This window comes from Ictalurus punctatus, chromosome 6, assembly GCF_001660625.3.
Source record: "Ictalurus punctatus breed USDA103 chromosome 6, Coco_2.0, whole genome shotgun sequence".
In the NCBI taxonomy this organism is placed as follows: Eukaryota; Metazoa; Chordata; class Actinopteri; order Siluriformes; family Ictaluridae; genus Ictalurus; species Ictalurus punctatus.
The window spans coordinates 11,143,267-11,164,189 of record NC_030421.2 but is presented as its reverse complement, the minus strand read 5'-3'; the positions used below and the strand labels follow the sequence as shown (position 1 = coordinate 11,164,189).

General features: G+C 37.7%; 1 protein-coding gene across 2 annotated transcripts in view; it reads left to right on the top strand.

Annotated features, from left to right (window-relative positions):
* The first annotated feature begins 299 nt into the window (after positions 1–299).
* The window catches only part of tmeff2a (transmembrane protein with EGF-like and two follistatin-like domains 2a), a 117,266-nt gene continuing 96,642 nt past the window's right edge, over positions 300–20,923 (top strand). For both annotated transcript variants that reach the window (XM_017470611.3, XM_017470610.3), the window contains exon 1: positions 300–868. In XM_017470611.3, the coding sequence (XP_017326100.1) occupies positions 691–868 (178 nt within the window). In that variant the 5' untranslated portion in view covers positions 300–690. The remainder of the gene's footprint in view (positions 869–20,923) is intronic.

The following is a 20,923-nucleotide window of genomic DNA, read 5'->3' as shown; positions in this document are numbered from 1 at the left end:
TTCACTAATACTCTCAAACCTCTGGACCCCACTGTGTGTATAGTCAGAGAGTGTAGTGTATTCACACAGCACTGGGGATTCTGATGTGATATATTCAACCGACCAGTCTAAGCGTTGGGCGTGAACGCCCCGGTCCCTCGCGCTCCCCCGCATCTCTCTCTCTCTCTCTCTCTCTCTCTCTCTCTGTCTCTCTCTCGATCTCTTTGTCTCAGCCAATCAGCGGCGCGGCTCCGCCCGGCCCTAGACCACATGACTCAGGAGCGTACTGGAAACCTGCTGCTCGCGCGCTGCGAGTCACTGTGGTTATAACGGGTAGCGCGAGAAGGGAATGAAAGTAAAGTAAACGCATCTCGGAGCCCAGCGGATCTTAAACCCAGCTTGCGAAATGGAATTGCCTTATTGCCCCCTTTTATCAATTATTTAGTTGTCTTTCTTTTTTCTTTTAATTTTGACTTCCTGGGCATCTTCTCATCCTGGTGTTCCATCCTCCTCCTCCTCATCATCATATTCACAATCTTTCTCCCCCTTCTATCTCTCTGTCTCTCCATCATCTCGCGCCTGGTTGCTCTTCGGTTCCGGGCGGATCCGGTGCAGTCGCGCGACTAACGGCAGCGCTTAATGGGTCGCGGGAAATGGCCCCGTTCCGGCCTGTGATTTGGCCTGAGTCGGACTACCGGGAGGAAAACTGAGATGGGTTTCGCGGCGGTTTCGGCCACAGCGGAGCCTCGGCGCTCATGGAGCCGCGCTGCCAGAGACTGGCTGTGGGTCGCTGTGGTCTCTTTCCTCGCTACTTTCCCCGTGCAGCGCCTCCGCGCTTTCCCATCTTCCCTCAGCGACTGCCAGACGCCCACCGGGTGGAACTGCTCGGGTGAGGAATCCATTTGTTTTATTTTCTAAGGTTGCAAAAGTTTATAAACACAGAGCGGGTGGAGGTTCTGCGCAACAGCCGAGGAGACCGACACTGTACTCAGGTTGCGTCCCAAACCGCGCATCGCTCTTCTACACACATATCCCGGGTCTGATCCACACCAGCCCGGGCCAGATTCATAGACAGTTCGGAACCGTATTAGTTTGGGACAACCATTCTCTTTCCTGTGCTCTAATATCGTATTATCTCTAATGCAAAATTTGTTATTGTATATAACATATAGGCAGTGGTAATGTAAAGGTAATAACCTATCCTACTGCATATTTTAATACTAATCAGTGCCATATTGCGCGGTTGGGAACGCAGCATGTTTCTATCTTTCTCTAGACTATGTCTCCCACTTTCACTCCAGCTTATATATATATATATATATATATATATATATATATATATATATATATATATATATATATATATATATATATATATATATATATATATATATATATATATATAAATCTATAGCTTGGTTACATTTAAATAGACTTCCTGAAGGTGTGTAGCAATATTGGACAGATGTGTTCAGTAGGAGACGATGCGGTTTAGGACGCCTTATCGGAGCCTGGAAGGCACTTGACACCACCAAAAATAAATAAATAAATAAAAGAAAATAAAAAATAACCGAACAAGGAAAATGCATGAAATCATTGTGTGCCTTGGTACAGTAGTGATGTCGTGCATTGATGTGAGAAACAGGAAGCTAGAATGTGTAGATTTAGGCTGAAATAGTAGAAAGCAGGCTTATGGTGTTTAGTGCTGCCTCTGGCTTTACTGAGGGGCAAGTTATTCTGCGTAAAGCAACAAAATCAGGTTTTAAGGAGCAAATACATACAAGTTACACTCACTCTGAGTGTTCAGTCAACATCTAACATGTAGCCTCAAAGTGATCATTGTCCCCTGAGTGCAATTTTATAGCCTTGTTTGGATGCTGTCCTTGTTTTTTTGTTGTTGTTTTTTTTCCAAGTTTCAAGGCCTTTCTGAATGATATTCACATGAGTCACATGTTCAACGTGAGCATCTTTTTTCACACACCCCAAACTGATAAACAAAATTTTAAGACATGAAACGATTGTAAGTGAATCTGCTAATTAAAAGTTACAAGACACTCCTGTTTATTCCAAAACTTGTTTCATTACTTCACTGTAAACTCATTCTAACATTTTAAATCACTGATTACTGATGATTTCTGTTCATTGTGATATTGTTTTGCCCACAGAAGACTGTGGATGGTGTTTGCACATGCCTTACAAAGTGAAATCATCCATTAATGAGTCCAAATGATAAAACACACCGGTATGTGATTGTTTGTCGCGTTTGGAAAATCTCTGAATGATCAGTGTTTTAAATGGTGGTTACACTATCTCCTTCCTGATACACTGTGTGTTGTATGTTGCAAGTCTTCAGAACAAAGCCAAGGCCAATATTTTTCTGAAAAAAATAACCTCAATGAGATCTATTCATTTCAGACATTAAAATCGGTAAAGTCTAACAGACAGAATAACAATGAAAACAATAACAACAATTAAATAATAATAATAATGATGATGATGATGATGATGATGATCATGTTGGGTGCATTTCACCAACCCAGACATTTTAGTTTTTAAAATTTTACTGTGTCAACGTTTGAACCAATGTCTATTTTTGTTTGTGTGGTTGTTTGTTTTTGCTTTACTGGACGTCAGAACCATGTGCATGAGCGACCCCGCAATTTGACAAATCCTTATTCCAGTGTGTTATTACTGTAAATCCATTTACACAAGTGCTAGATTTACAGCAAAAAAAAGAAAGAAAAAGAAAATTTTAAAAAATCTTATTATTATAATTATTATTATGCTTCTATTAGTTTTTGGTCCATTACCCGTTGGATATGTAAATTGTTCATATGTTTATTTAACAGGAATTATCAATTTAATACTAATTAAGAAGTTATTAATAACTTGTTCTTCCAAAAATTCTAACTGAATCATATTTGAGTTATGAAAAAAAAAAAAAGATTGTTGCATAGGCAGTGGCGCAAAGTGGCATGTAAGATAGTTTTATCAAAAACAGAAGAAAAAAAAACCCTATGGTTGATTTTATAATCATGCTTTTTGTAAAACTTGGGAAAGTTAAGTGTGCAGCCGATATGGTTTCTGAACAGACTAATGCTTGATTAACTGTAGCTGCATTAAATAATTACTTGGATAGAATAATTTAATCCTAATGATGTTTACACAAATAGAAACATTTTAAAAGTATAAAATATGATATAGTGCATTATGTAGTGTCATTATATAGTGCAATCACTTATATTATATAGAGATTTTCATTATTAGAGAATTTTCAATAGTAATGCCGATTTCTAAGAGTGAAATAATAGATACTGGGTAACAATGATGATGATGATTATGATAATGATGACATCAGTGATGAATGATACTGTACAACACAACATGAATACACTGATTGTAAAATAATGAGAGCTGTATTTTTTTCCTGTGGTACTTGCGTTTTTATTCTTAATGTTTTGAGCTGATTGAGCTGCCATTATAGAGACATGATTTCATAGTATTTGTACACATGTACCCAAAACTGGTTTTGAAGCAGAGTTGTTGTTGTTTTTTAATCTGAGCACAACTGCAGTGTAATCGTGCATGTAGATTCCACTTTGCTACAAGTGACCAAAGGTGACTATTTAAAAGGCACATTGGTGAATGCAAGGGCAAGGCAGTTAAAAGACTAATAACTAGGACACAGTCAGAAGTCGCTTCACTTGATGTGACTAATTTGTCGTAATTGAGGCTTTATAATTACTTAACACAGGCCTGTGTGGCAAGTAGTAAGCAAAAAATGTGAAAAGCATGGCAGCTACAAGACAGGAATGTGCAGTCAAGGGGACAAACAGAGACTGCTAATTTATCACTCATCAAAGACCTGCTTTGTTTTTCTGTAACATATGTTAATAGAAATGTGAGTCTTTTATAGGTTGCCTTTCAAATGAAACAGTTTCTGAGGACAGTTAACAGTGATACAGGCTTCCTGACCCAGGCTTTATTGATCTGAAGTCCAGAGATTGTGGTGGATACTGTAGATGATGCGTTCACAGCTGTAGACTGAATAGCCTTTGTTGCAATGTGTTGATTTCAGGGACGTGCAGAGAGTTCCTCAAATGTCAAAAAGGGCTATATCACCAAAGAGCAAATTTTAGTACTTTAGTACTTTAACTACTTTACTAATTTTAATGTAACTAAATATTCTTATCACCCTTGTAGACAATGTAAACTAATATAATCTAGTAATTATAATTTAGTAACTAATATAACCTATGGTATTTTATTTTTACATTCATAAAAACAATTACAATTAAAATTTAATTTTAAAAAGATGAATTGAGATTTAATGTCTAAACCACTGGCAAAAAAGTGAGTACACCCTAAGTGAAAATGTCCAAATTGGGCCCAATTAGCCATTTTCCCTCCCCGGAGTCATGTGACCTGTTAATGTTACAAGGTCTCAGGCGTGAATGGGGAGCGGGTGTGTTAAATTTGGTGTCATCGCTCTCACACTCCCTCATACTGGTCACTGGAAGTTCAACATATCACCTCATGGCAAAGAACTCTTTGAGGATCTGAAAAAAAGAATTGTTGCTCTACATAAAGATGGCCTAGGCTATAAGAAGATTGCCAAGACCCTGACACTGAGCTGCAGCCTGGTGGCCAAGACCATACAGCGTTTTAACAGGACAGGTTCCACTCAGAAAAGGCCTGGTAGGAGTGTCATGGTCTGGGGCTGCATGAGTGCTGCCAGCACTGGGGAGCTACATTTCATTGAGGGAACCATGAATGCCAAAATGTACTGTGACATACTGAAGCAGAGCATGATCCCCTCCCTTCGGAGACTGGGCCGCAGGGCAGTATTCCAGCATGATAACAACTTTTGTCTTGCTAAAGAAGCTGAGGGTGAAGGCGATGGACTGGCCAAGCATGTCTCCAGACCTAAACCCTATTGAGCATCTGTGGGGCATCCTCAAACGGAAGGTGGAGGAGCACAAGTTCTTTAACATCCACCAGCTCCGTGATGTCGTCATGGAGGAGTGGAAGAGGACTCCAGTGGCAACCTGTGAAGCTCTGGTGAACTCCATGCCCAAGAGGGTTAAGGCAGTTCTGGAAAATAATGGTGGCCACACAAAATATTGACACTTTAGGCCCAATTTGGACATTTTCACTTAGGGGTATACTCACTTTTGTTGCCAGCGGCTTAGACATTAATGGCTGTGTGTTGAGTTATTTTGAGGGGACAGCAAATTTACACTGTTATACAAGCTGTAGACTCACTACTTTACATTGTAGCAAAGAGTCATTTGTTCAGTGTCGTCACATGAAAAGATATAATCAAATATTTACAAAAATGTGAGTGGTATACTCACTTTTGTGAGATACTGTGTACATATATATATGTATATGTATATGTATATATATATATATATATATATATATATATATATATATATATATATTTACACAGTATATATATATATATATATATATATATATATATATATATATATATATATATATATATATATTCGTGATCTTGAAAAGTAGGTTAATTATTATCCTGTGCTGCAACTCTGCAGCTCATGCTGAATGAAGCAGACGCTTTCAGTTTATAGCGTCCATTGAACATTCTCCAACTGAACTAAATGTTTTTTATGTATATAAAAAAGCAAAACGACAGTGGAGGCGGTGCCGAGGGGGGCAAGGGTAATCGGTGTATAGCCGAATAGAACACCAGTAATGCAGACTATAGCAGCGAGCCTTTTTTTGCAACTATTTGTCTCATACTAGCTCACGTTTTTTTCTCCCATGTTGATAAGGAAGTTGTCTCTTTTGCTGCCTCCTTCAGTTTTTCTTTCATTTTCTGCTGTCTCTGTCTGTTTGGCATCCTGCCTTTACTGACTATATAACATACATATAATATAACAAGGTTACTTGCATGTCTGGAAATTTAACAAAGTTGAGTAGCTAGTACTTACCAACACATTCCCTCTCAATCAATTTGAAAACTACTGACAATAAGCATATAAAATGCTGCTAATATTACTAAAAGGTTAGCAGAAGAGTTAGTGGTTTCAGCATACCTGTCTGCCTGTTGAAGCAAGACGCATCACAATTGCATCATGACAATGAGACTATCTGACTGCAGACTCGAGTCGGACAAATAAAAAGGACAATTCTTAGACTTTCTTGTGATTAATTTGCTAGTGTTTTGTGCACACTTTTCTGTTAATTTAAAATCAAATGCTTTTTACATAATATAATTGTTTATTAATTAATGTTAAGAGGGGAACTTTTAAAATTTTTTTGAAAAAGGGCAGGGGCTCGAGCCCCCAAAGCTCCCGCTTCTGCACGTCCCTGGTTGATTTAGCCATAAAAGTCAGAGTTACATGATTAGCTCAGAGTTCATTAACACAGACAATAGTAACCATAATACAGATTCCTAATTTAGTGATTGTGAACATATGGTGGTAATGTTTGCAAGCTTCTGATACTACAGTACCAGAAACCAGCATGTTTGCTGCAGTAATCCCTTAAGATTTGACTGGTTTGTAAGCAGAATGTAGTTAGATGCAGATGTACCTTCAAGTGGAAAATCGTCTAATGTGTTTTCATTCTTTCCCCCAAATGTCTTCTTCTCCTTTTTTACTTACAACCCAAAGCATCCAAAAAAGCGATCTGTTATATAAGAGTAAAATTGCAATAATTACATTGCTAATATTTTAGCATATTAATAGACCACATTAAAATCATGAAGACTGCTTTTGTTGGGTTTCAAAATCCACTTTTTAGCTTTGACACACATATTAAAGTGAAAGTTCCTGTGTGAGACAAAAACCCTGGCTTTTAAACTACATTTCCTGTTTTTCAACCAGAAAATGCCATAATGCTTTATACAGCAGTGTATAAACATCACCTGTTAAATATTTGATGCTGGCCAGCTTGTTTTTTTTAATTATTCACGGGGCTGAAACAGTGGCCTTGGGCAGAAAGAACAATCAGCCCCATCCCTCGATACCTGGCTGTTTGGCATATGAGTAGAAACAGCAGTTGCCCAAACCCACTCCTTTGACACTGTACAAGTCCAATACTTCCAACAAGCAGACAGAGGGGAAAAAAACAAAAGAAGAAAGTGCAAGCCTTATATTTTTTTCCTTATTTCATCATTAAAAAAGGGGGGGGAAATGTTAGCATGATGATGGGGCATCATTCTATCGACTCTCCATTGATGTCACTGTTATTGATGGATATTTTCTGAGTCGTTGTTCTCCAATATGTTGACTTGTTGTTGCAGTACAAATGATTGCTTGTTATTGAACAGCAAGGATTTACACACACAACTACCCTACCAACCGTCTTCATTTTGTCCCGCTTTGGCAACTCATCATGCCGCTGGGTTTTTTTTTTTCTTTTTTTTTTTTTTACAGTGGCATAATGATGGCCATTCACAACTGAGAAACCATAATGGAGGAAGCCTGGAAGAACATCATAATAAATTTCATATTCTGTAAAAGAAGATGTGGATATAACTTGCAGGCACAATGAACTATATGGCATTCATGCTTCCTTTCATAAAGGTTATGTAAGGAATCTAAAAATGTTTTCTATAGCCACTAAAGCACAGAAAAAAACCATTGCATTCCTACATAAGAATAGCCACTACTTTTTTACTTTTTACTTCCTCTTTACTTCCTTCCTTACTTCCAATTCCCACCCACTAGCTATCGCACTTTCACCCCAGAAGCTATCGGGCAGGGAGAATGAATCCATCTTTTGGATGAGACATTAAACCAAGGTCCTGACTTTGTGGTCATTAAAAATCCCAGGACACATTTCGAAAAAGGGTAGGGGTGAAACCCCGGTGTCCTGGCAAAATTCTCCCATTGGCCCTTATCTATCATGGCCACCTATTAATCTCCATCCCTTAATTGGCTACATCATTCTCCTCTTCTCTCCACCAATAACTGGTGTGTAGTGGGCATTCTGGTGGACTATGGGATGCTACACACTGGTGGTGTTTGAGGAGACTCCCCCAACCCCCCCATAATGTGTAAAGCTCTTTGAGTGCCTAGAAAAACACTAAGCAAACACATCTTTTCAGACTGCTGCTCATGCTGCTTCACAGGGATGTGTGGACACATGGAAGACAATGCTATCTGTCCTCTTCCACATACATGAGCTTACAGATGTCCATGATTGGCTAGTATCCCTGTGATGGACAGGAAAGAGAGAGTGTATAGCATCCCTCCCACCCAGAGAGCCATTTTTTGCACCATTTTGCTCTACTGATCACAGATGGCTGTGGCATTGTCAGAATTCAAACATGTGATCTTCCAAACAACTTGTGTCTGCTGCACCACTCACAAGCAACCTTTGTTTGAGGAAACACATTAAACTGTCACTCTCCAGGACAATGTCTATGTTTCTTGATGTTCTTTCTTATTGGGGACTCTGACTCACTATCATTTGATCATATCAGGGGTGGACAAATGATTCATTAGGTAGTGTGATGCCCAGTCAAAACATGTTTTGGTTGCCCGGAAACCTAATCGACAAGGCTAAAAATGGTATCTAATATAATTTATCGACATATAGTGAGTTAGTAGGCTTGTTACGTGCTTTAATATAGACTAATGGAAATCAATGAGTATATGATCATTTACATATATAGCATTTGGCAGACACCGTTATCCAGGGCAATTTATATTTATTTTGAGCAGTTGAGGGTTAAGGGCCTTGCTCAAGGGCCCAATAGTGGCAGCTTGGCAGTGTTGGGATATGAACTCATTACTTTCCAATCTGTAGTCCGATGTCTTAACCACCAACCTAGCACTGAGCATCATGTTTGCACCCTCTGAAAAGATACACTATATGGACAAAAGTTTTTGAACACCTGACTTTATTCACACCCATATGTGTTTCTTCCGCAAACAGTTGACACAAAGTTGGAATTGCAATTACCTTTCACAACTAAGAGGCCCAAACCTGTTCCAGCATGACAATGCCCATGTGCATAAAGCGAGCTACATGAAGACATGGTTTGACAATGTTGTAGTGGAAGAATTTGTGTGTCCTGCACAGAGCCCTGATCTCAACCCAACTGAACACCTTTGGGATGAACTGGAACTGGACCCTCCTCACCCAACATCAGTGCCTGACCTCACTAATGCTGTTGTAGCTGAATGAATACAAACAGCCAAGCTCCAAAATCTAGTGGAAAGCCTTCCCAGAAGAATGGAGGTTTTTATAACACCAAAGGGGGAATAAATCTGGAATGGGATGTAGAACAAGCACTTACAATTGTGGCCTAACTAAAACTAAATGTTTTAGTTATAAGCTGTGGTGTTTTGTCCTCGCACAACATATAAAATGTGTTATTTGAGTCTGATTACTGTCTGTTTTTTCTCAGTATGTTTAACCATGAGATTCGCACTTAGGAGCATTTTCGAACAGTTTTCATCAGCACTTTTCTTTGATCCTTTGTTACTGATTCTGAAACTGCACGTTAATTAATTTGCTTAATAAAAATCGTTCCAACAGATCATGATTCATTTATGTGTGTAGTGCAACAAGTGGTGGCATTTGGAAAAGTAATGTATGCTACTGTTACAGTATCAAGGTGTGTCACACCACCAAGAACCATAGAAAGTTTTAAGGTTGTTGAATCATCTGAAGCTCCATTCAGTTCTCCATATCAAGCAGTTGAACCCTTTATTAATCATGTTTCTGCTGTCCAGCTACAATGCACTAAAATGTCCAATAACCATCAGTTCTTGGATTCTTTTACACAACGGTGTCATTATTTTTATTTGTTCCACAATCCTCAGTGAGCTGGTCAGTGCTGCCAGATTGGACATGTTCCCATCCAATTAAGTTCAACTTAATGAAGCTCTGTGGGGATAAATGACCTTGGGTAATTTCCTTTGTCTTCTCTAGGCAGGATTTTGAACCTAGAAGGTGTGTTTGTAATTACCCCATGATGGGCCGTAGTGCAACAAATTAATACTGACTGGACTCTATTTACAAAGTGACGTGAGTGGCCCAAGTGGCCCACATACAGAAGACGGGCGAGGCAGTGTGTCATGAATAAGTAGCCTGTTAGAAAACAAGCCTCTCATTTACAATTGTTAGGGCATTTTACAATAACGGATTTCTGCTTATTAAAACGGTTAGCAAAACCATGAGGAAGCCACTGTCATGTGACCCTCAAATCATAGTAACGTTACATCTAACGTTTAGCAAAACATTATATTTAATTATGAGTTGAATCACATGACCCTTGACTCATTTCTTATTTTTTTTGTAGCATGTTGTAAATTATAGGACATGTGCTGACCCTCATTTTCTATAAAGGAAAGTTTGCCAGTTATTAGGTATAGGACACATGATTACCATATTTATAATTGTCAAAAAGAGACATTTTGAATTTTCATTCCAGTGGAATTAATGTTGGGCCAAATATCAAAATATAAAATTAGACTTTGCAAATACATATGATATGATGAGAAAATACTCTCTCCCTTTACTACTTTGGCAGTGCATGCTTTTCCAGTCTGTTACAGATAGGAAAAGCATGTTGCACCTTCAGTCATCCTTGGGTTCTGTAATTATTTCTTTGCTTTTACCTCTTGACCCATTTTTTTATCAGGTCTTATTGTCAGGGTCTTACAGAAAGGTGTACAACCTAGTGAGGTGGAACTTAGAAAGAGAAGTCACTGCAACACCCATCCAATAAACAATATTGACATACTCTAGGGAGAGACGACTCCTGTTTCTAACCTTCCACAGTCCCGCCATTTAGAAGATGGGTTATGAAGTGAGTCTTTTGTAAGGCAAAACATTTATTATGTTTTTGCTATATTTTAGGATTGTCTGATAAAACTACCAACAGCATTCTGTCTGTTTTCACTAAGGCTGAAAAACTCACTACATGCATCTCAATCAGCTCACTAGCTCCCTAGGTCGTGTACACGAGTTGGGACACTGGTAAGGACCTTGGCTCACTACACGTTGGGAAACTGATGTCTTGACTCAGTTCTGGTGACATGACTACGTCCTCGCGTTGTAAAACATTACCACTGTCATGTATCAACAACAGGCAGGACTGATATATTTCTGACATTAAATCAAATAAAGTTCAAAATAACGCTAACATAAGCTAACTGCTAACAAGCTACTTGCATTTGGGACAAAGTTGGCTTGCATTTGGGACAAATATTATAATTCCAAGTGGAGTTTCCATTTCTGTCAGAGGTGTGTCAGTGTCAGTTTGGCTCAGAGCGATACTCAAAGTTTATTTAAGGAGAATGTTGTTAGACTGTGAATTAGAACGAGATGTTAAGCATTAGCCCACAGAGGTATGTCTGTTTTTGCAAGGACACATGCCCAAGAGGACATAAAATGACAAGCATATCGTTGGCTGTTTGCTTAAGAACATTGAGTCCAGTATGACTGAAATTACACAAAAGTTTCAATGGAGACCCAGTGGTAAGCAGTGATGATTTATTCCACAACAGGTTTTAGTGAAATGAAACACATTAAAAGCACCTTTACAATTTATACTAATTTTATACAGTCATCAGCCACTTTAATAGGAACACCTGTACACTATGCGATGTTTTTCCATCTTCAACTTTCCAGTTGTGGTGAGTCTGTGCTCACTGTTGTCTCAGATTACTGTTCTTGACTGACAGAAGTGTAACGTGATGTCATCCTCTGCTGGTGTAGCCCATCCACCTCAAGGTTCAACATGTTATACATTCTGAGATGATTTTCTGCTTGTAAAGCGTGCTTATTTGAGTTACCGTAGCCTTCCTGTTGTCTTGAAATAGTCTGGCAACTCCCCTCTGATCTCTCTCATCATCAATGAGGTGTTTCCACCCACAGAATGTTTTTTGTCTTTCGCACTATTCTGTGTAAACTCTAGAGACTCTTGTTTCCAAAAATCCTAGAAGATCAGCAGTTTCTGAAATACTTAAACCAGCCCATCTGACACAAGCAACCATGCCGGGGTTAAAATCACTGAGATCACATTTTTCTTCATTCTGATGTTTGATGTGAACATTAACTGAAGCTCTTGACCTCTGTCCGCATGATTTTATGTGTTACACTGCTGCCAGATGATTGGCTGATTAGATAATATCATAAATCGGCTGGTGAGTTCCTAACTGAGCACAGTTAGTTCAAATATAATTAAGTATACAGCATGATCCATAAACACCTGAATAAGTATAAATTGGTAGTCCATGTCACTGAAAAGATGTTCTGGTAACTGGTACTGGGTAAACATGACAAGCACTTAACCCTTCAGTCGTGTGTGTGTTAAAGTAATTAATTTAGCATTTCTATTAAAAGTGCAACAATATAAAAGATGGAAGATTTCCCAACATGACCCCGATGATCTCAGCCTAGTTCCTTTAGACTGAACAAATTAGATTATGTTGAAGTCATATTTTTATCATATTGTCTTAAAAAGTTTTTATTTATACACCATGTAAGCGCACATGAACATTTGGATGAATTTAGGGTCTGTTTCCAAAATAATACGCTTAAATAAAAAACTATTAATTGAGATGAAGATAAAACATATTGTTAATAAACTAAATTTATGCATAGTGTTGCATGAATTAATTAATGAAAGAAAATAAATATTATGGTAATATTGCTGTAAGGAAGGCTTCTCAGTGTCAGACACATTTTAACCAAATAATCCTCTGCTAGTTGTTGACATTTTTCAGGTTGGATTGCTGAGCCCCTATTCTAAGGGTCTGATTAACTAAAGCCAGTTCAGTTGGTCCATATGAACACCATGATGGCTTTCCATGATCTATTCTGCACTGACACACTCTCAGCTTCTCCTGCTGTCTCTGCAATGTAAATCTTCTTGCCTTGGACAGCTTGTCTTTATGTGATTTCTGGGTAATGAGGTGAGACTTTGAGAGTCCACAGCCTTTGTCCGATAGCTTTTGTGGAATAATGAAATCCCTCCTTGCATCAATAGGGTTTATTACAGAGATGTCTTATGTGCTGAGGATGATGAGTCATATTTTCAATACAACAACCAGTGAGGCTTTGTGAGGAAAATATACTGATTTTTTCCCTCCAGATAGCAAAATCAAAGCACTTTTCACTGGTCTGTGGTTTTGTGACTCAGTATTAAAGCCTTTTAAAATGCATTCTTAAATCATTCTTAATGTAATTGTGTGTTTCTGGATGCTTAATTCAGCAAAGATTTTTGTTTTGATATTGTCAATACTCCTTTATTACTATGTAGAGGCTATAACTAGTCAGTCAACCTTACACAAAAATACTAATGTCAATATTCTTGGTGATCTATTTATTTAAATTAATGTTGGAGTAATTTCCTTAACTTTCATGTGCTTTTTTTTTATTGTTCAGACTCTATAGCAACAGAATAAAGATTTAGGTTTGTCTACTCATCTGTATTTAATAATATGCAATAATAATTTCCCAGTAAACATGAAATCTCATTGTTACAATCATTAATTATAGAATAGATTAAGACTAATACTAAAAAGACAAATCTTGATTGGTTGGCATAGAAAAATATGTAAAAATAATAATAATAATAATAATAAATCCTGTGAATGAGTTATATACAATTGTCTGAATTAAACATAAAGAAACAGTGAAAAGCCTAAATATTAATGCTACTTGAACATTTAATCTTTTAATACAGCCACATGATTCAGGTTCTGCCTGAAGCTGATATTATTCCTTCTATAGTAAATTATTTTAGTAATTTCTAGGATGAATTTTAGATCTCACAAAGTGAAATGCTTAGCAGTTCCTTCATATGTGTTTCCAGGCAAAACTATTGACACCTTTCCTAATTTTTACATTATAATTACTGTTTCCCCACGTTAGGACAAAGGTGAACTTTAAGATGTGACTATCAGGATTATGCAGTGGTCAGAAATTATTTGATTTAAGTAGCTTTGTTGAAATAAGCTTCATAGCTTTACAGATTCCTTGTGTTCACTAGAGGTCGATTAATTGGCACAGATAACAAATTGCTGGAACCAACGTTATCTGCAAAAATCCACACCAATAGTTTTTCCCGGTTGTGTCCATTGCGGGAGCGGCTGAGAAGAGTTCGCTGTCCATAGTTACAGTACAAGAGCAGCCTCTAAAGGCAAAATAAAAACTATCACTGACAAATTTTGTTTTATTTGAAGTGTTTTTTTATTCATTTTGGATGTCCCTATTTTCATTTGTTATTTGGAGTATAATTTTTTTGATTCAGTTGGGATGTATATCTTTTATTTAATATTTATTAATAGTTTATTTATATATATATATATATATATATATATATATATATATATATATATATATGTATGTATGTATGTATGTGTATATATATATATATATATATATATACACACACACACACACACACACACACACATATATATATATATATATATATATATATATATATATATATATATATATATATATATATATATATATAATTTAAAAAGTACAGTACATTTTCAAGGTACAGTCAATACTCTTTATTTTTGTAATAAAGTTCAGAATAAATTTGCTCTGAATGTTATGTTTTCATTCAGATCAATTTTAAAAACTATCAGCTGATTAATCTGCCGCTGTCGGCAGGTACTGCCCAACTTAGTTACTGGTATCTGTAAGATGCATTGTGGTTCAACCGCTACTGTTCACTCAACCAGTTTCCCGAGGAAGCCACCTGGGACGTTATGTTCCAACAGTTCCCGCACACTGACCACTCACCATTAAATTAAAATCATACGTTATATTTGTCTTAGAAAGAAATCCCGTACATTACCTTTAGATAAAAAAAATGACAGAGGTCCACTGACTGGTGCTGTATAGAGAGTGGCGTAGATTTTTTATTTAAATATTATAAGTTAGACACCCTAGAATGCATTGTATTAAAGACATCTTGATTAAAACTTATGACAGATGCAAATAATGAATTTAATTTCAATGTAAAGATATTATTTCTGAATCAAAATGTAGTTTTATTATTAGTTTTTACTTAAAATAAGATAAGTTTAAGAAATGCCTCCTGGGTAAAGCTCCACGTGAAACCAATTGAGAAGAAGCCAAGACTGTGTGACGCTTCATCAGGAACTGTTAAGAATTAAAAATATATGTATATTTTCTTTTTCTCTCTGTATAATTCAGTGTGTGTTATTTTATAATGTAAATATTAGCATTATTATTTAAAATAATAGAAAATAGTCACTGTGTTATGTAAATACAGGAAAAGGACTAGAGACTATGATTCCCATCAGCCACTGCACATCACCTGATCACGGCACATGACTATCTGCACCTGATTCACTTTTGGGGTTAACGTTCACTTATATTTAAGTCACGTTTTGCACTGCACACACTGTCTTTTGTTTATCTTATTTTGCTGTTGTTTCCTGTTGTTGCATTATGGTCATTGTTTTGTGTTTGTTGCCTTGCCTTTGTGTTGTTAACACTAGTTCTATATTTCATGTTTTGTGTTTTGTTTTGATTCGCGTTATAGCTTATCTGCACTTGCAGCCGCCTTCGTCTCTATTACCTGACAGAACGAAAGACAGTCAAAATGGATAGAGCAGATTTTTTTCTCCACCCAAGAGAAAATCTTGGAGTCCCTGAGGTTGGAACCAGAGGGGAGGGAATCTTTGATCAGGGCCACAGAAGCATGGCTGAAAAGCCATGCATAAGATCTTTCCCCACTTTCCCTCCCCTACCACGGCTCTCGCTCAGCCTGCCTATGTGGGGGCTGTGGCTCAGGTGGAAGAGCAGGTTGTCCACTAATTGTAGCATTGGCAGTTCGATTCCCGGCCCACATGCGCCTTGCATGTGTGTGAGTGTGTGTCTGAATGGGTGAATGAGACACAGTGTAGAACGTGTAAAGTTAAAAAAAAGTGCTACATAAGTGTAGACCATTTACCAGTGAGTGGCGTCCTCCCTGCTGAGCTGAGGACACCGCTCACAGGTAAATGGTCTACACTCAGCTTCCCTGCTCAGCCGAGGATGCCGCTCAGATGAGGACTTCATGCCGCATGTCGCTCTGCCTCGGATGTCACTGTGCCAGGCTTCTCTTCGGCCACTGCTCTAATTTCCTACTTCGGTGAGGACGTTGCTCCGCCTTCCTGCTCAGCTGAGGACATCATTCCACCTCCCTGCTCCGCTGCAGGCTTCACGCCTCATGTCATTCCCATGCTCTGCCTTGGACATCACTACACCAGGCTTCTCTTCGGCCATCGCTCCGCCTTTCTACTCTGTGGAGGAAATCCCCCCCATGCTTCGCAGAGAGCGTTGCTCCCCCATCTTGCTCCATGGTTAACGCGGAACTCCTGTCCCCACCCCCAGACTCCTCCTAGAGCTTTGTTCCCCCCGCTAGCTGCGCGGTAGCCATTGCTCCACGCCCAAGCCAGGCCGGGGATATTGCGTCATCTCTGTGGTACGGAAGAGGCCGCCCCACATCTGTACCCCAGAGAACATGCCAAGGGTTCTTTTTCTGGCCCCGTGAGGGATGATACTCGATTGAACTTGTTAATGTTAGGGACATCTGGTCTAGGTGTCCAGTACCCCCTCCTATACACATTTTGGGAGCCGTGCGTTAAATAGGGGTTCTGTTATGTAAATACCGGAAAAGGACTAGACTACGATTCTCAGCCACTGCACCTCACCTGATCATGTCACGTGACTATCTGCACCTGATTCACGTTTGGGGTTCATGATCACATGTATGTCACATTTTGCTCGGCACACATTGTCTTTTGTTTGTCTTGTTTTGCCGTTGTTTCCTGTTTCTGCATTATGGTCATTGTTTTATGTGTGTTGTTGCCACTAGTTCTATATTTCTATTTGTTTTGATTTGTATTAAATCTTTTCTTCTCCTGCATCCGGCTTCGTCTCCATTACCTGACACACAGAACACCTTTCTATGATTAGTAGTGTCCAGACTTTTGATTGGAAGTATATATCATATATTATACTATATATGAATTATTATATATAATGTTTCATCATAACTTTTTATTTACATGTAAACATTCTAAAAGCATTGTGTATAAAGGAAGGCTCTGAGCAACCCAATAATTGATTTTATAGTACATGATACATTGTACAAAAATCTGAGACCACACTGAAAATCTGGGATTTGTTTATTTGTTTATTTTTTCCATTCAAAATTGGAAATGAGCAGAAGGTTTTAGAATTTTTAAATATTTAAAACAAAAAGTAAATGTTCAATATGACTATATAAGATTATGCACTATTTAAATGTAAGCATGTTTGTTATCATATTAACTGCTTTGTACAAAAGGTCATATTTTCCTCATGTCTAATCTTTTCTATTGAAGCAGGTGTTTAGACAACACTGATAGATTCAATCTAAACTGGATCATAAGCTTTTGCACAAACTTGTGGAGTCCATGCCAGCTCGAGTGCACACAGTCATTAATGTAAAAATGGGACATACCCCTCTTTACTAAAACTCTTAAATTCATGTAGCTATTCTATACAATTTTGCTATTCACTCATGTCATTGCTGTTATTATCATTTGTAATAAAAAAAAAATTGTTTTAAGTTTATAAAGCGTGCAAAATAGATGCATTTTCTTTAGTGATTTCAGACTTTTGGACCCCAATGTATAACAAAATATATCTAACAAATCAGTCTACATGTGTATATTTGAATTACAACAGTTAAAATAAATAGTTTTGATCATCATCAGAGTTGTTGTAACTGTACAATTTGCAGTTGTATTGCTTTGTTCATCAGTAACAGCATTTCACAACGTGGAAAAATAAATTATTTAGGTCCAAGATACCAAATACGTCCTTTGCATGAGTGTTACTTAGGTAGAAAGTGTGATTAGAATGTGGTCCAGAAATATTATGTCTCTCAGTCAGTGTCTAAAATGCAATAAATACCGTGCATAAAGGATCACAATTGACACAGTATTTAAAAAAATCACTGTAAGAAATTAATTCTACTGCAATCCCGATGTATTGAGATAGCTGAAAGATTGGCACTGGGAAATATATTAAATTTCTTAATAAGCAATTCTTAGTAAAATCAGATAGTTGGCTGGAAATCTTAATTAAGTCTTAACTAAAGTGTCTTAATGCTCGTGCCCTGAAAATGAGATATGTCACTTAAGCAAAAACTTATAAAATGTTTATAATATGTACATTTGTGCACAGCACCCAAGCACAAATGTCCCTATGGAATGTTTTACGAGTGTTTTGTCCAATAACAAACATTTGCATGTCATAGCAGTATCAGTATCACAATATAACCCCTATTATAGAGTTGCTTTAAGTAATGTTAAGCAAATGGGGGAAAAATTGTCATTTTGAGAAGAGAACATGACTTGAATAGTTAATAAACGTCATTAACAAAACGACTATCTCAGTTACAAGACAAGATTTTGAAACAAAGAATTTAGCTAGAGAGATCTATAATAATATACATTGTGTTTACAAGGATTGTACTTCTCTTGATTCTCTTTTTTTTCCTGAAATTGATACTATTAATTGGCTGGCAACTTACTTATTTTATAGTAAATCAGTCATTCAAACAGTCAAAATGATCTGTAAAAAAACTGGCTAAACTTCATGCAGCCAAATCATGCATTTATCAAATTCATGATGCAGTGAAACTTGCAGCTTGAATATACAAATATACAGTGGCTGAAAATGATCTTGACAGAGTTGATACTAAATTAAATAATTACGAAAACAGATTTGCTGCATGGAGTTTGTATGTTCCCCCTGTGCTTTGGGGGGTTTCCTCCAGGTACTCTGGTTTCCTCCCCCAGTCCAAAAGACATGTGTTGTAGGATGATTGGCATCTCTAAATTGTCTGTAGTGTTTGAATGGGTGTGTGTGTATGTGTGTGTATGTGATTGGGCCCTGCAATTGGTTGGCACCTTGTCCAGGGTGTCCCCCGCTTTGTGCCCCGAATTCCCTGGAATAGGCTCCAGTCTCACTGCGACCTTGTGTAATATAAGCGACATGGAAAATGGATGGATAGATGCATGGACATAGAATTGCCAATCAAGGAATTATACACACAAAACCCAAATGTTTTTTTTTATTTCTGAAAGTGATGAAGTTACAAACATTCAGTAGAAGCACTGTTAGTTATACGCAAAAGATCCAGGCGATAATCCTGATGCTGATGTCATGATGTCAGGTGATCTAGGTGGTCAAAAAATGCCATCTCCACATCCAAACCACCTGGTTGGGAATGTCTGATTCAGAGACTCACGGATGATACGTGGTTGCAGTTCATCCAATTGTGGATAGACAAATTGTTCCAGCGTGTCTAGATCGCCCGGCATCACACGCTCTGTTTTCTTCAAAGATCATGTTTACAAACACTCAGGTGACAGACGCTGATGATCTGAAGGCAGGAATTACAGCTGTTATTAAAAGCACTGATGGTACAGCATACATGCCAGCATCAGGATTATCACCTAGATGTTTTGCACATCATATATACAATGTTTGCAACTTCGTTACTTTAAAAAATTTTGTCATTTAGTTTCCATTTGTAAAGCTCATGTTCAGAGACCCTGTATTAGGTTCTTGATGGCTTGTGATTGACGAAAGTAATCCTCAATCGCGCGGTGGCTTAGTGGTTAGCACGTTCGCCTCACACCTCCAGGGTCTGGGGTTTGAGTCCCGCTGGGGCCGTGTGTGTGTGGAGTTTGCATGTGCTGTGGGGGTTTCCTCTGGGTACTCCGGTTACCTCCCCCAGTCCAAAGACATGCATGGTAGGCTGATTGGCATGTCCAAAGTGTCCATAGTATATAAATGTGTGTGTGAGTGTGCTCTCCGATGGATTGGCACCCTGTCCAGGGTGTACCCCTGTAAAGGAGTAAGTGGTAGAAAATGGATGGAGGGTGGTGTGATGAGGCCCAAAGAGCAGCAGGGTTATTGTTACCATCCTGAAGTTAATTATTATCCTATAACAGCATATCCTGAAAGGTTTTATGCCACAGCAATTTGCCAAAGATAACAAGTCTTATTAATTAAATAACAACATCATTATTATATTATCTTATTAATAATAAAAATTATTTTATTCATTTTTGTTACATTAAATATTGTGGTACGTCAGTGCAACAGTTCCCATCATCCTCATAGTCATCATCATCATCATCGTCATCATCTAAACATCACGATACACATAATCACACATGGCTCCGTGGATAACTACACATTGTTTTTTATTGGTTACTGCAGTTATCCTGTAGCTGTAGCTTTCTGAGTGTTTTTTAGAGTTAGAATCAGTGGCTGAATAGTGTGGAGGTGTTGCCGCCTACCACAAACAATAGAAAATGTGATATTTATTGTTAATTATAAGAATAAAACCTGCTGTTATTTTTTTTTATAAGCACAAATGATGAAGCAGTGTACACTTATTAATGGAGTGGTTTTCTAAACAGCAACCTTACATTTCATTTAGTTTGTATTTTTACGTTTTTTTATACATAGTCAACAAGACATTTGATTTAAAGGACAATATAAATGTGACGGTCTGTATGGGTTTGTTAAGTGTTCAGCAGGGAACCTATCAGTCAATGGTTTTGAAATGAAAGGGATAATATTATGCTGTGATATACAACCTGATGCATAATATAATGCATAAGATAATGCTGCAATCGAGGTGAAGTTGCAACTTCAACTTAATTCCCCTCTTACAACCAGTAAAAGCCACAGAAAATACCCATCCACTTGACATTTTAACATTGTCAAATTTAGTCTTCTCAACTACATGTTCCTTCCCTGTTTACTGAGTGACATCAAATCAACATGGACGCTCACACTGTGAATAGTGTAACATCCCTCTTCTCTAAATGTGTTTATAGTAGTATTGGCTTTAAATCAATTTATATACAGACACAATGCTTGGTTAAATGTATAAAATTGA